The sequence below is a fragment of the Erpetoichthys calabaricus genome, chromosome 13 (genome assembly GCF_900747795.2).
Source record: "Erpetoichthys calabaricus chromosome 13, fErpCal1.3, whole genome shotgun sequence".
NCBI lineage: Eukaryota > Metazoa > Chordata > Cladistia > Polypteriformes > Polypteridae > Erpetoichthys > Erpetoichthys calabaricus.
Genome location: NC_041406.2, coordinates 133195817 through 133212552, shown reverse-complemented (window position 1 = coordinate 133212552; position 16736 = coordinate 133195817). Strand labels below are relative to the sequence as shown.

At 39.5% G+C, this 16736-nt stretch overlaps 2 protein-coding genes across 3 annotated transcripts in view; one reads left to right on the top strand and one right to left on the bottom strand.

The window, feature by feature from the left end:
- The window catches only part of LOC127529990 (uncharacterized), a 798609-nt gene that overhangs the window by 576542 nt on the left and 205331 nt on the right, over window positions 1-16736 (bottom strand). The gene's annotated exons all lie outside the window — the stretch shown is intronic.
- Window positions 984-16736, top strand: part of enpp2 (ectonucleotide pyrophosphatase/phosphodiesterase 2) — a 154827-nt gene continuing 139074 nt past the window's right edge. Inside the window, exons 1-7 of the mRNA XM_051935500.1 lie at window positions 984-1537; window positions 1708-1819; window positions 2860-3015; window positions 5405-5530; window positions 6173-6233; window positions 7115-7212; window positions 8709-8788. Of these exons, the coding sequence (XP_051791460.1) occupies window positions 1505-1537; window positions 1708-1819; window positions 2860-3015; window positions 5405-5530; window positions 6173-6233; window positions 7115-7212; window positions 8709-8788 (666 nt within the window). The 5' untranslated portion in view covers window positions 984-1504. The remainder of the gene's footprint in view (window positions 1538-1707; window positions 1820-2859; window positions 3016-5404; window positions 5531-6172; window positions 6234-7114; window positions 7213-8708; window positions 8789-16736) is intronic.

The window sequence follows — 16736 nt, the reverse complement described above, 5'->3', positions numbered from 1 at the left end:
CTTTCCGCATTTTTTAACTTTTTTTAAATTGCTCGCTAAAGTTTTGAATTGTATTTTTTTCCTTAATAAGATAGCAATTATTAGTGAGACACACAGTACAAACTGGAAAGGACCCAGCAGTGTAACAGTTCCCACCTTTGTGTGTGTAAAAATTAACTAGTTTTTAAAGTCCCATTCATAGAAAATACGCAACGCCTCAGAATGGGGGCTGCCTGTGTGCTTTCATTCGGCAATCACTGCTGTGTAATAAACGAACATATGCGGTTTGTAAGCCCCAGTGACAATACTTTTAGCTCTGTGTTGCATTGCAGTAAATGGCCAACAGAAGAATTAAATTATACCCAAAATAAATAAATACACCTCGCCGCTGTTAATCATGTCGCACTGCGAGCAGGCAGGAAGCTGTGTCTTCACGCTAACAGCGGTGTGAACCCGAGGCGACAGCAGCAGCGCTAACCACTGCGCCGCCGTGACATCTGTAACAAATATAACACGGCACGGAGATCTAATTACATTTACAACCACTTTACGTTTTAATAAAATGTCCCATTTGGACTTTCCCGGCCCAGTAGTAGCGCTTATTTGTATTGACCAGTAGATGTCGCTAAAACGAGGTTTCCAAAAGTTCCGAAACGTAAACCTTTTTTCTTCCCAGTCGGTTCAGTTGAGGCAAAGTTTCGGATAACGTTGTTTACTTGATAACTTGCAATACTCCGTAAATTATACAAAGCTAATTATTAATAAAATGACGTCCACTGTATGATCCTGTCTCTATTAAGGAACCCACACGAGTCGATGGGTCGTTCTTGAAATGTATAAATGAAAGAAGTTCAAGTTTCTGTATCAGCACGCGTTCATGGCGATCTCTAGAATCATTTGGTTCGCGTGTTCTGCGAGCCAATCAGTTGTTGTTTCGCTGCGCTCGGCCAGTTTCAGTCCAATCAGAACGAGCGCTGCAGTTCGAGGCCGTAGGCGTCTTCGTTCCAATGATTCACCGAGTGATTGCCGCAAGTCCAGCCGGGAGCCAACTTCAGGCACCGACGAGTCCAGCACGAGTGTGACCAATAACAACTTTTGGTCAACACCAGGGATATCGGGCCCAAAATGTTACTACGGTACTTTGTGGGAAACAAACTAACGCGATGCGTAAACTTTTTTTGCAAATGGTTCACTCGTCGCATTTAAACATACAGTAGTTTTAAGACATTCGTTGCAGTTTCCTCACTCTGGTGGTAAATGGTAGCTGTTTATACACGCACCTCTCGGGGTGATTTTTTTTTTTTTTAAAAACTTGTAGCTGGCGGCTCCATTCTTTTCTCTTTTATCCCTCTCAGCAACATCAGGGCAGCGGTCGAATCCAAATCAAAGGCGGTGGCTGACCTGCCCAGGTGGGATTGGCCGTAATTACAAAAGTGGTGGGGCGCGCAGTTAGGAGCTCAAAGCACGGAATTGTGGCCATCGACTAGAAACGTGGAAAGAAAAAGAACGAAAACGGCTTTTTAACATGGCTAGGAGAGATCGCCTCACGCTGCTCCAGGTAACAGTTATACTGTGAAAGGTTGCCTTTTATTATTTGGGGTTTTGTGTATTCTCATTAGGTGTGTTTTTTCGATAGTCAAGAACACGCTGTTTCTTGCGACGATGTGCGTCAACTTTTTTTTCTAAAATAGTATACTGGATTAATGTTGCTCTTTTTGTACTTTTCAGGTCTGTTTCGTCATCGCATGTGTGTTAAGTGCTAACGTTTCTTTGGGATACGTATATAATCGCCAGAGGAGATCCGAAGACTGGGACGAGGTGCTGCCAGATGCGGAGCTCTGTAGGTTTCATGCCCTTTTTTTTTGTTTTTTTTTCCCCGTGAAGTTTGGAGAAGAACTTGCTGTGCTACTTCTCTATATACCATAATGGTGTTTAGACAAGCGATGAACAAGATGATTTTTTTAAAAATAGAAATAAGGATACAGGAATCGTAACCCATCCATTGTATTCACCCAAATAATCCACTTTGTAAAGCTCCCCCAATCACCCCCGCCCGCCCAGTGTAGGCTTCACAGTGGCTTTGTTTTTCAGAAACTCGAAATCGGTTGTTAATTGGGTTTACTTAAAGGTTCAAAGGTATAATTAAAGAAAATGTTCTGGTATAAAGAATATGTTTTGAATCGGCCTCGTAGTGAGAATAAGCCCCAAAAAATCGGGACCACCACCATTTTTCTTGTCTAGTAAGCGACTGCGTGGGTTCATGTACTTTGGAAGGCTGCTGTGTGTTTATTGGACCGAGAATGCACCTTTTTAACTTTGTGTGGAATTTCTGTATAAATCGTTTCAGAAAACCGTGAAAAGTGGATTTCACTGCGTGTATGTTCAGTGTGAAGTAAAACGCGTATCAGCTGCTCAGCGTTTGGGGGGCGTGCGGGGGTCTTGTGTGTCGATCGTCGAGGTCGGCACAGAATACTGAAGTTGACCGAAAAACGAAATTGGGGTGCGCTTAAGTTCGGTTTACCAGCCTTTATGGCACTTTAACTTCCAAATGGCTTCACTGATTTTGATAACCTGCCAGAAGTTGAAATTGTAAGACTTCTCGGTGTTGAAGGTGCTGCGAAGCCCTGAGCCCCCGTGACATGTCAAGGCTCTTGGGAGTCGGTCGTTCGTTCGTGAACAGGTTGCATTAGCTGATGAAAGGGAGATGGGCTTTGCAAACCCCTGGACCCCAGCTGGCTTTCACTAGTGTTTTTTTTCCTCGTATCATGGCGTAACTTGCCCTTTTGGCATTCAGTTGTATATCCTGCTTGGCTCAGAATTCCTCTTGTCACGCCAGGCCTTAAACCCCCAGCAGATGCTAACTATTATTCCTGATCCCAGTTCTTTCAGATTCCCCCCGGATTAATACTTCTGGATCTTGCAAGAACAGATGCTTTGAGTTGTATGAAGCAGAACCTCCTAACTGCCGCTGTGATAATCTGTGCAAAACATACAACCGATGCTGTTCAGATTTTGATGAGCACTGCTTAAGAACAGGTAACCAGTTTGTTCGTAAGTTCTGTGTGTGTGTGTGGTTTTGTTTTTTTAAACCTGTCTGTATTCTTAAAACATATTCCTGATAACAGGTCTCGCTTTTAATCGTAACTGTGTCCTTTGTGATGAAATTGTTGGCAATTTCCAGGAAACCATAGAGAAAAGCCAAGCAAAATGACACCTTTTATTGGCTAACTAAAAAGAATACAATATGCAAGCTTTCGAGACAACTCAGGCCCCTTCTTCAGGCAAGATGTAATCTTTTTAGTTAGCCAATAAAAGGTGTCATTTTGCTTGGCTTTTCTCTACATTCATAATGGCTAACACGGTACAACACCCTAGTACTACAGGAAACCATAGAAATAAGTTAGAACTGTAGGCAGCTTTTATATGGTCGGTTCATACTGAATGAAAAACTGAAATGCTGTTTTTCTAACTGACGAGAAGTAAATGCCCTCCACACATCTATGTACCATTTGTTAGAAAGTACCAGGAAAGCCTAGCTTGTTACTTTTTACTTGTCCAAGATGACTGACAGGGGCTTGTGACCCTGCTCTTGTTGAGGTCCACATTCCCAAATTGAACCCAAGCAGGTTAAGGGGCTTCATTAGGGTCCCATAGTGAGCCTGGCATGACCTTTGAACTCCATGCCTAACTGTAGATTGTTGCGTTCCTCTTCTTAAGTTCTAGTGAAAGAGGGATTTTTTTTTTTGTTCCCCCAATTCTCAAATCTGTTCAACAGGGGTTTTGTTTTCTAATTTTCTTTTAAAGCCTTCTGCTCAAAGCTTTAGGTCATACTTTTTATATTAAAAAGTGAACAGTTTTGCAGTATTATTTGCTTACTGCTAACAAGTAATTGGAGTTGCGGCATAGTGTATTATCCAAGTTCAGTCCAGTAACAAGTTTTATTGTCCTAAGAGGGAAGTGCAGTTTGTCAGCAGGGTTTTAAGAGAGACCAACTCTGCAAACGTAACTTAGAACAAGTAAATGAAATATAAGTCAGTGTACTTCATGTAATATCAGAATATAATTGGTACAGTTAGAAATATTAAACTGGCCCTTAAATATAATATCTGGATTTGAAGACATAACTGCATACATGTGCATTATGGAATAGCAGATTTACATTTAGCTATCTCTCGGAATTGTAAAATTTTATAAACACATTATCCATCCATCCATCCATTTTCCAACCCGCTGAATCCGAACACAGGGTCACGGGGGTCTGCTGGAGCCAATCCCAGCCAACACAGGGCACAAGGCAGGAAACAATCCCGGGCAGGGTGCCAACCCACCACAGGACACACACAAACACACCCACACACCAAGCACACACTAGGGCCAATTTAGAATCGCCAATCCACCTAACCTGCATGTCTTTGGACTGTGGGAGGAAACCGGAGGAAACCCACGCAGACACGGGGAGAACATGCAAACTCCACGCAGGGAGGACCCGGGAAGCGAACCCAGGTCCCCAGATCTCCCAACTGCGAGGCAGCAGTGCTACCCACTGCGCCACCGTGCCGCCCTAAACACATTATTTGAAAATTAATTCTAAATGCCCCATCTTATTGTAATTGTGTATCAAGAAAACCCAAATGCATTTTGATTTGGTCTAAAGTGGCATACTGTTTGAAATGTTCTTGCTGGGATAGACTTCAGCCAACCCTCCCTTTTTACACACACAGTAAGGTTTATCTCATGATTCAGATAACTCCTGCATATTAAAATGCCTTAATGTTTTTTACATTGTGTTTTGAATATCTGGAAGCTTTATATAAATTAATTTCAGTCCACCCATAATTACTTATGTTTTGTGTTTGTCACTTTTTTCTCTTCACTTTCCCCTTCATCTTTTAAGCTGTTAATTAATTCCTTCATTTTAATTTGGTGGAAAACTGCTGAGGTCAGACTCTCCTTTACAGAGGCACACAGGGTGGTCCCTAATTGCTAACCCAGCGTTCTGCCAAAAACAAAGTTTAAGACTAATGTGACTTAACAGTCGGGTACAAAAGCAGACTTTGTGTCGAAAAAAGGGCCCTCAATAAGTGTGAGACTTTTCCCATCAACTTTCAAACCAGCCTACAGAGGTATTGTTGCGACTTGGTATTTGTACGTTATTTGTGATAACAGTGGTGTTGCTTTTTTGCTTCTTGAAACTTTTCTCTTTCTTGTTTAGCACTTACTATTTTTCCAGTTTTTTCCTATGGTTATTTTTAGATTTTATCCTGTTACACATCTAAGCCTTTTTGTGTGATTAATCATTGGCAGACTTAAAAATTTTCCATTATGTAATTACTGTATAGCACTTTGGTTCATTTCTCCCTCCTGTTGCTTTTCATTAGCTTATCACATATTAGGCATTTATTTTCTTTCTTTTTTTTTTTTGCAGCTCGGGGCTTTGAATGTACTAAGGATCGCTGTGGAGAAGTCAGACTGGAACAGAATGCTTGCCACTGCTCTGATGACTGTATGGCGAGAGGAGACTGTTGTACCAACTACCTTGTGGCTTGCAAAGGTTCACTGTTACAGTTGTTAAATGGGAATGAACTTTAATTTTTAGTTTATTTTTCACCATATGTGCCCTAAAGGAATACTCTACCCAAAATGATACTTGGTTTTACTATGTTCTCCTTATCCGGTGTAGTTTGTACTGATTGAAGGCCATCGAAAGGGAGGGAATGCTTTTTACTGTTTATGATGTATGCTGCTTTTTCAGAAATAACTGTTAATATTAGCAAAAAAAAGCCCTGTGCGTACCATGTTTTGAGCATACAGCTAGATAAAAAGGTCGGCTATGCAGTAGCACCAACGTTTTTCATATCGTTTTCCGTTGTACTGCACGGCTCGCTGTTGGCTTGTTTGATGTCAAACGTTTTCTCCCAATTGTTCTGCATGAATATGTGACTTTAAACATTTTTCTCCTCCATCATGGCTATCTTTTGTGGGTGCAGGTTTCCTTTAAGTATGTGTCTACAGTATGTGAATTTGTGTTTGGACTCGTAGATAGTTCTGTTGGAAATAACGTTTTGTCCAACAGCACTCCTTATGATTTTGACATGACATGTTCAGTTGAGTTTTGTTGTATTGATTTTATTTTTTTCTCTCCAGGTTTTTTTTTTTTTTTTTTGGGCTGTAACATTTATTTGTTTTATTTTAGGAGAAAGTCATTGGGTGGAAGATGAATGTGAGGAGATGAAATCCCCTGAATGTCCAGCTGGGTATGGGTTTTGTCGTCTTGTTTCAAAAATAATCACATCTAAAGTTAATTTATAATCCTTAATTTTAGTTACAGTACTATTTGTTTTTCAGTGTTTGCATGTCAGAAGGTTTAGAAATTTGACAAGTTTTTGGTTCTTCTTGAGAGCCAAATAAAATTGGTGCTCTGTTTTCTGTGATTTGTGCACATCGGCTTACAAAGTGCATGGAAGTTTACAGGCCTTGTAACAGCTGCAGACTGAATGACAGAGCCTACTCCGAGGATAGAGTTCTGCTTATTTATCGTCTTTGTGCTTTTTATCATACCATCCCAATTTCTAAGCCTGCTTAATCCTGAGCAGGACTGGGGGAGGCTGCAGCCTGTTTTGGCAAGCAAAAAGGTAGGAATGATCCCCTGGACGGGGCGCCGGTCCTTCACACACACACATACAGAGGACCTATTTAATGTTGCCTGTCTACCTAACCTGCATGTCTTTGGAGACTGTGGAAGGAGACAGGGAGGACCTGGGGCGCCATACCACTGCACTACCCGCTGAGGCCTTTTTAAATTACTTTAGTGTTACAGTACTTACTTTCTGGCAAGAAGCCTGCTGGATGTTTATTAAAATTGAACATTTTTGGTAGAAATGAAAGCAGTATACCAATGTGTAAATTATTCACAAGATATGATTTTGATGTTAAAGAAAATAAAAAAAATCCCAAAGTGCAGTGTGTGGGTTTTTGTTTTTCTTTTTTGTCAAGTGTTAGGAATATACTAGCACTTTGCTTATTTACTGAGTTTGTATGTATAACTGTTTAAACTTTAACTCTTATCTGACATGTTTAATCATGCTGTGTGATTTGCTCATGACATTTTAACATTTGGCCTTTTAAACCTTTTTAGATTTGTCCGCCCACCTCTGATGATTATCTCTGTTGATGGGTTCCGAGCTACTTACATGAAGAAAGGCAGCAGTGTAATTCCAAATATTGATAAATTAAGTAAGCAGAATACTTTAATTTATTGGATAATTGTGACTTAAGTAGCAGACAAGCTTGATTAGGAAGGTTGAAATTTGTGAACTTAAGTGTTTTATGCTCCACTGTTCGTTAAACATGAAAGCAAGACAAAGCTATAATGCCCTTTTTACTTGTACTGTTTTCTTTAATACTTAATTGCATTTTATGTGCCTAGAGATAATTGTAAGCACTGTGCAGACCCCTTAGAGTCGCCCCTTGTGGGGCAAAACTGTTTTTCATGTAATGATCCAGGTAACCTACATAGGTGACACAAATAATAGGGTTACATGCAGAGGTGACCTGCAGATGCTAGGACTGAAAGTGAACGTGTTCAACATTTACTTGCCTAGATTGATTTCTAAAGACTTGGGGAGGGATTTTGGGGTGGTGTTAATATTTGATGTATCAACAGCAAATGGATCATTTCTCAAAATGTAAAGTGTTGCTGAATTTTTTTTTTTTGTAGTTTATTATTCTTGCATTTAGTAATGAACAATATTGGCAAAATAATAAAATAACTTGGTTACCCTACTCATTCCTTACAAAAAGTACATATGTTCCATAGTTACTATAAAATGTAATCCATTGCAACCAGTAACTTGTACATTACTTTTTTCTTTTACATGATAATCCATTTCACTGGACAGTATTTATCAGTACATCCTAAACCCATGAACTTTCATTAAATTGACCAGAAATGAAGTCTAATGTGATCATTTTTCTTGTGATTTATAAATGTTATAGTGCAAATGAGTTTGGATGTAACAGAGACCTTGCTCCTCAAGTGCCAGAGTACTGCGTGAGGGGGTGGGAATACCTGGAGAAACCGGATGGGGTGGCTCAGACATTTTATTCTTAAGGTACCCTTAAGTGCATTCCTCGCCCCTAAAACTCATCAGTGACCCTAAACTGGCCGGATTAAATTGACCTGTCGGCACATGCAGGTTGAACTGATTACTTGTAACTTTTGTTCAGTTCTTTTGATTTGACTGCACGCTATGTACATGCTTAACTTTATTCCTCTTTCGCTGTCCCATACTGCTAGAACATGTGCACGTGCATCATGATGTCTGCTCTTGTCGGAGTTACTTTTTTGCGAAAAAAAGGCTGTACTTCTGTTAAACATTGCGGTCTTTGAGTGGCAAAAGTAAAGACTCCATAGTAATGTGTATCTGTTTGTTTTCTTTAAATTCCATAGGTATTTCACCCAACCACTGCCTCCACAAGAAAATAAGTCTGTGATAGTCAAATTACTTTTTAAAGTAACAAGTAACCATGTAATGCACTGCTTATGAAGTTACCCCAATTACATAAAATGCCGTGTGTAACCAAACATCTCCTTGGGAGCACAACTAAGGTTGAAATCCGGTGCGAAAGGACTTCAGCAGCAGCAGTGGTATCCATCTTTGTCTTGAATGTGTTTCTGTAAAATTTGTAAAGCAGAAAAAGTAATTTTTATTTTATATTTTTTTTTTTAGGATCATGTGGTACTCATTCACCATATATGAGGCCTGTATACCCAACAAAAACTTTTCCTAATTTATATACTCTGGCCACGGTAGGTGGTGTTTGTTTTTTTTTTTTATTATTTAAATGGGAATAACTTGAATTGTCTAACAATACAGTGTTGAAAGAATTTTAATTTTGTAATTGACTGAAAGTACCAGTGGGTAGTGCTGCTGTCTCACAGTTGGGAGACCTGGGGACCTGGGTTCACTTCCCGGGTCCTCCCTGCGTGGAGTTTGCATGTTCTCCCCGTGTCTGCGTGGGTTTCCTCCCACAGTCCAAAGACATGCAGGTTAGGTGGATTGGCGATTCTAAATTGGCCCTAGTGTGTGTTTGTGTGTCTCCTGCGGTGGGTTGGCACCCTGCCCGGGATTGGTTCCTGCCTTGTGCCCTGTGTTGGCTGGGATTGGCTCCAGCAGACCCCCGTGACCCTGTGTTCGGATTTAGCGGGTTGGATAATGGATGGATGGATGAAAGCACCAGTGTAAATGTTATCATTGAAGGAATTTTATTATGTACCTTTTAAGTGCTTGGTAGGAATGTTTTGCTCCCATTATGTACTTGCAAGGTGTATACTTTAATATTTTAAGCACCAATCTGGTGGTTTATTAAAATATTTTGGCTTATGTTTATATAAATCCAACATTCAAACATACTTTATTGCATTTGGTTAAGAGTGCCATGCTTACAAATGTCAAGCATATTTGGCATTTAGTATGAAACCTTTCCATCACAGAATTTTTGGCAGATGCTACATGCAATACAGGCACATGTCTCAAATTACAGATGGCATAGAGTCAATCACTGAGCTTGAATTAACACTTTTGGACCCACTCTTGTGGAGCTGTTAAGCAGCAAGATACAGATGTTTCAGAGTTTTAAATACTTGGTTATCATTTTTGAATAAATTGAGCTTTCTTTTAGTTTAAACATGAAATCCCTTTGAATGCACCACTCTGTCCATCAGTTGTCACTCTCTACCCAAGTTTGTACGGATTTTCCTCTAATCTTTTAAATCTTTTTCTATGCTTACTTTGATCATGATCAGTCTGTCCTTTGTGAGTTCCAGCAACAACCTGTCATTTGTGGTTTTCTAGTGTTCTGTTTTTATGGATGACGTGAGCAACATCAACTCACATTGCAGTCAGGCAGGATTGTGAGCGAGGCTGTTTTTTTAGAGGCACTTCTATAGACATACAGGTCTTGAGATGTATTTTTTTGGGGTGGAGTATTCCTTTAATACATTTTTATGTTAGTTACTCAATGTAGCTTTTTAGTGATTACCAGCAGAAAAAAATGCAATCTCTTGTTTTCATACAGAGCAAAGATAACAAAGTTTTTGATATAATAGACATTTGTAGTGACCAGTGTTGGGCACCAGCAGACAATACGAAAAAGACCATGAAATAATATTGCTTTACTTGTTTCTTAATTCTCCTGTTAGGTTATCCAGGTGTGTGCTCACAACATTCTGGACATATGCCCTCAAATCCGCCTGACCATTTCATTTGAAGACCCGCCTTATTTATTGGTCAGGAGTCCAGTCCTGTAATTGGTTCTTTCGGCTGCTCCCATTAGGGGTTGCCACAGTGGATCATCTTCTTCCATATCTTTCTGTCCTCTGCTTCTTGTTCTGTTACACCCACCACCTTCATGTCCTCTCTCACCACATCCATAAACCTTCTCTTAGGCCTTCCGCTGTTCCTTTTTCCTGGTAGCTCTATCCTTAACATCCTTCTCCCAATATACTTGGCATCTCTCCTCTGCACATGTCCAAACCAAGGCAATCTTGCCTCTCTAACTTAGTCTCCCAACCGTCCAACTTGAGCTGACTCTCTATTGTACTCATTTCTAATCCTGTCCATCCTCGTCACACCCAGTGCAAATCTTAGAGCTGGAGGTAGCAGAGTTAAAGATGCTGTCTCCTGCTTTCTGGTCAGTGCCACCGTCATCAACCCATATAACATAGCTGGTCTCACTACCGTCTTGTAGAACTTCCCTTTCACTCTTGCTGATACCTGTCTGTTACAAATCCCTCCTGACACTCTTCTCCACCCATTCCACCCTGCCTGCACTCTTTCTCACCTCTCTTCCACAATCCCCATTACTCTGTACTGTTGCTCCCAAGTATTTAAACTCCTCCATCTTCGCCAACTCTACTCCCTGCATCCTCACCATTCCACTGACCTCCCTCTCATTTAAACACATGTATACTGTCTTGTTATCGGGAAGAAAACATGCCTTGTGCATATTTGAAATGCTTCAACAAAGAGAGTTAATTTTCCGCTGTAGTTTCATAGACTGACACTGAAGAACACCAGTTCTCACCTCACTGCTGTGAATAAATATAACGGCAGGAGATGGTCTACAATTGAAATACTTGTTCACGTATAAGCATGTTTTTTTGTTTTTTTTTGACCACTGCTGTTATTCAGTGTTGGTCATAATAGTTCCCTATTATACCAGAAACTTTAAAATCTTCACATATTATAGACTTCACATCCTTATTAGTTTAACATGGAAAAGGTTTCTGCTTTAGGTATGTGTTCAGCATTTCGTGTCATCTTACACTTGCATAGATCATGAAATGTATGTATTCCAAATAACAATATATTGTGTTTGGTGCCTGGAGTTGTGTATGGTAAACGACGATTGAGACTTGAGGTGGGAGAAGTTTGTGACTGACTTGAGCTCTTCCGGGGGGATGGGATAGCAGGCTGATTGACACATTTGCAGAATAAAAGACGCTGATGGGGAGGTGCGAAGGAATTTAAGGTTTCAGGGATTCTGGTGTTGAAGAAGCTGATCATGGGCTCCTCTGCATTAACAAGAATAGTGTAAAGATGTTCTGTAGCTTTAAATTACTTGTTGTCACCATAATAGATGACTGTGTGCACAACAAACTTTGGTTATTGTTAGGCTCACAAATGCCATTACTTCCTCAGACATTTGAGGTAAGCACAGATGTCTCCATCTACACTATATGGCCAGTAGTTTGTGGATATGAAACCACATGTTGTTTAGGTGTTTCAGCTGCATACATTGTTGACAAATAAGCACACCTCCATGCAATCTCTTTTGATGAACATTAGCAGTAGATTGGGTCCTACAGAAGACCTCAGTAACTTTAAATGCAGCAGCACTGTCCTAGGATGGATGCTATCTTTTCCACAAGTCCACAAATTTATGCTCTGCTAGATCTGCCCTGGTCAACTGTAATTGTTGTTTTTGTTAAGTGGAAACATTTTACAGCAAAACTAGCTCAGCTATGAACTGGTAGACTAAACTCGTAGATTTGTTTATTCTCTGAATTGCTTTCATCAAAGTTATAAACTGCCTCTGGAAGCAACATCAGCACAGGAGCTTTGCTTTGGGAGCGTCATGAAGTGGCTTTCTATTAAGATGTGTAATGTCAATCATTGGGTGGAGTGGTCTAAAACATGCCGCCATTAGACTCTGGAGCAGTGGAAACCTGTTCTCCGGAATGACTAATTACGTCTCGCTACTGTATATGCAGTTTGATGGATGAATCTGATTTTGTGGACACCAAGAGAGTGATGCATTTTGAACTGTATAGTGCTAACTGTAAAGTTTGTTGGAGGATGGATAATTGTGAAGTGCTGTTTTTCACGTTTTGGGCTAGGCTCCTTCGTTCCAGCAAAGAGTACTGTAAATGCTACAGCATAAAGATATTTTATATAATTTTGTGCTTACAACTTTGTTGGCAACACTTTGGGAAAGGATCCCTTCTATTTTAGCACAGCTGTCCCCTTGGACACCAAATTAGGTCCATAAAGACATGGTTTGACAAGTTTGGTGTGGGGGGCTTGGGTGGCCTGCATAAAGGCCCTGATTTCAACCCTATTGCTCACCTTTTTGGGATGAGCTGAAATGCTGCCCGAGAGCCAGGTTGTCTTGTCCAACAATTCCTGACAGAATGCACTTTTGGCTGAATGGCTATAAATTTTCACATGTACACCCCAACATCTTTTGGAAAGCTTTCTCAGAAACACAAAGGCTGTTATAGCTAAAAAGTGGGGTGTAGCTCCATGTTTAATGCACATGGTTTTGCAATGGGATATCCAACATGTTCCTAATGGTGTGATGGTCAGGAGTCTATAAACGTGTGATGATACAATGTATCTTTGTCAACTTCTTTTGCCAATATGGCAACTGCTCAGCTGAAGCTCACAAGGCACTTTAGAGGGTGGTGAAGTCTACTCTGGCATTGTATTCATTGTTTGTATTATGCTATTATCTTATTGTGATGTGCATGTGTGAGAGTGAACTTGAACTTCACCCATCTGTTTTGTAAACCATCTCCTTCAGTGACTAACCCAGCAAAACTGTGTGGAGTAGTCATTTGTTCATTTGAGCATACCAACTCTGTCCTTTCCAGGCCCCGTAACTCATGCTAGAAATATTAAGGACTGTAGTGGTTTTGGTTTTCTTTACCTATGTACTGTTATTTGAAATATCTTTAGATTCTGTACTCTTCATATAGGTTAATGCATGGCAAACAATAGTAGAGCATTGACAGTCTAAGTAAAAAAAAAATAAAAAAAAAATTCGTGTTTTTTGTTATACAAGTCATTTTACATGATAAATGTCATGTACCCATGCTCGGTCATTTGATGCCAATTTAGAGCTGTCAATTACCCGAGATGAACATTTTTGGGATATGGGAGGGAACATAAAGTAGACAATTACGCGAGGCCAAGAGAATGTTTCTACATCACAAAAATAGGCTGCTATGAGTGAGACTTGAACATGTGATAATGTGTATTTTAAAATGCAGCACATTTCCACAAGACCTTTTGAGTGGTGAGATGGGCGGCATAGGCAATAGTTTTCTTAATAAAATAAAATAAAAAAAAAATCTTTAGAAGAACAGTAGACATTGTCTTGTCAAGCTGGACAGACAAGTAATGTCTCCATGGCAGGATTCTCTGTCACTTGTGTCCTCACCTCAATTGTGTGTGGTGGTGTGTGTGTTGAAGACCACATGTCTGTATGAATGTTTTTATCTTTAGAAATGTCTACCTGCTCTGTAGTTTCTGTGGTGTTACCCATCTGTTCATTAAATTGCCATCACGGAGAAGGTACAGGTCTATTAGATAGATAGATAGATAGATACTTTATCTAATAGACCTGTACCTTCTCCGTGATGGCAATTTAATGAACAGATGGGTAACACCACAGAAACAACAAAGCAGGTAGACATTTCTAAAGATAAAAACATTCATTACAACCCAAACTACACGCCATCTCCACAGCTTCTTTTCTCAAAGTATTCATATCATAAATAAACTTAGATATTGTTACTCTTAACTGTTTGCAACATATAACTGGTACCTGTGCTGTTTGTTTGACTTCTAGTATTTTGTATATTTTTTCTGTTTATTTGAGGGTACTATTGAAGTTTGTAAATGTCTTTGTTCAAGAAATTGTTTTTTTATATAGTGGTTTGCACAGTGTCCGGTAAATGGTGAGTTGAAATGGTGTTGTATTAAGTTGATGATGTCTTGCATTCCATATTTTTACACCTACCCAAAGACAATTCTGGTATGTTCCACATACTACCGATAATGTGATTCTGATGATGTGGCTTAACCACCGTATTGGTTTGGTGAATTGTGTGAAACTTCATTGTGCTGCAACAGTAGCTGTGTTTTATATATTAAAAAAAAAAAAAACCAAGACAAGCAAGATGTGTGTCTGTCTGTCAGATGAAATATGAAAGTCACTAAGCCTTGTACCCCTTGGATTATTGTAGGCTACTGCAGCATATCGATCATCCACAAAATGGTGCTGTGTGCTGGTGACTGTCGCAAAATATATTGCACAAAAGACTTGTACTAAATCTGCATCAGTACACAGTGGACACTAGGCCTTGTTTTTCTACTTATAAGTTTCAGGTATAAGCAATATTTGATTGTTTTTAATATTTGCAAGATGATGTAGATGTTTTATGAAGTAGACTCCATTGCATTGTATTAAAACAAGGAGCCCCCAAAATGTGTCAACTCTGATGTGGCAACACATATGTTAATTAAATTATGGTGAATTTTGAATGAGCGAAGTGCTGGGAATTTTTTTTTTTTTCCCCTCACAACCACTCGTGCACCACTTCCTTCACATCACCATCTGTCTTGAATTGTGCCAATATCTGGCAAATAAGGAGGATGTGGAGATACCTCCAGACAAACTTTGGTGTTCCTAGCAGTGTGTGTGTCCTTGCAGCAAAAGGACTCCTTGAGACAGCAGTCCCCGCCACTTTGGTTGAATAGCAGGCTTCACATTGGTCTCCACCAATTCTTAGTAACTTTCACTAGTGACTGCAGTACCCCTCGGCATGTAGTGTTCGACAATAACTCTGGTGAATGAGTGGTTGTGGGGATCGGACAAAACCTTTTATACTGCTGCAATCAAGGCACCTCCAGGTCAGTGGCACAAGTGCATTGAGAAGGATGGCGACTACATTGAGAAATGACATTATCGGTTTTGTTGAGGTTCGTTCCATTTTCTAATAAATCCCTTTTTCTAACTTTAGCTTGACTGCCCCTCATATTTAGTACATATACCAGCAACTGCGTGCTTGCCATGTACCTTATGCACAAAGACTAGTGTGGTGAAAATCCTAATTTAAAATTTACTTCTAGTTTTCAAGCATTGATTTTTTTTATGCTGTCTTTTAGTTTAACAGGAATAACACTGATAAATTATTCCTTAAATGCAATTGTTTTTTTGTGTTAAGTCAATAACTAATGCAATTCCAAGAATTAAAACTGTAAAACATTACACCACTTTGTTACTGGGAATTTAATTTAGATTTCTGTAATGTGAAACTTCGATCACATTCATGTTTTCCTTTAATAAGTCGTGTGAGGTTACCGTATTAAAGTCTAAGATCACGCCTAAGGTCGTCTCATTTGCTGTGTTGAAGTGTATCACCCAGCACACTGTTGTCAGCAATATTTTTGTAGTCTTTTCTCTAATAGGTACACGAGTGGCTTCTTTGATCACTTCCCTGAATATTTGATGCTTGGATTTTGTGTCATCATCGAATGCTGCATCCTGTGCCTCTGATCCTTTTTGTTTCTGTAGTTATTTCTTATCAGAGTGCAAGCAGATGTCATGCTAAGGCTCAACACTCTGCTGTGGATTACCTTTTCTTTTCTGGAGTTTTTGCTTCTTCATGTTTACTCTTTGTAGCTATCTCCTTAATAATCTGTGCCCACGTTTGTTGTTTTTGTCCAGCTTTCACTCTTCATTACCAAGTACTTTTTTTTTTCCTGAAATATTTTTACTGGCTTTCTTAACAGTGTATGCTAATCTTCAGCATTGGTGACATGTTCTAGCTTTTGGAATAGATTTTCAAGTTATGGCTTGTACATTTTGGTGATGGTGTATACCTTCCAAATTCAGTTTAACCTTTGTGATATTGTGTTACTTTCATATTTTGACTATAATATCAGTCACTTTTACAAGGTTTTGGTCTCGTCTGATATCTGCTCTCCTAAGTACTGATGTCCCACAAAGCTGCTCTACTTCTCTGGCTGGCAGAGAGATAGTTGACCTTGTTTTGCTTTTCAACTGGTGATGTGACCGTAATGTCATCTTGTGAATGTTTTTGTGTACATAATCTGAGTTGCCAGAGCACAGGCAAACTCCACAGAAATAATGAATTATAAAGAAAAATCATAAAGTAAGCATTTAAAGGTATAGAAAATATGCAAATATGTCTTGATTTCCTATAAGTGTAAATGTAGCACTGCTGCACTTTTCTAAATACAAAATAAGGTAAGCAAAGGGTCAGCTAATTAACCAATGAGATCAATTAAAGGTAACGACTGACTGAGAAACTGGTTTGAACGAAAGCTGCAGGCTTTGGGGGCCATTATGACTGAATGAAGAGGACCAATGGTTTAAATTACCTTTGGCTTCATTTTATAAAACTGCGTGATTTTGAGTATGAAAATTGTGCATACCCCAAAAAT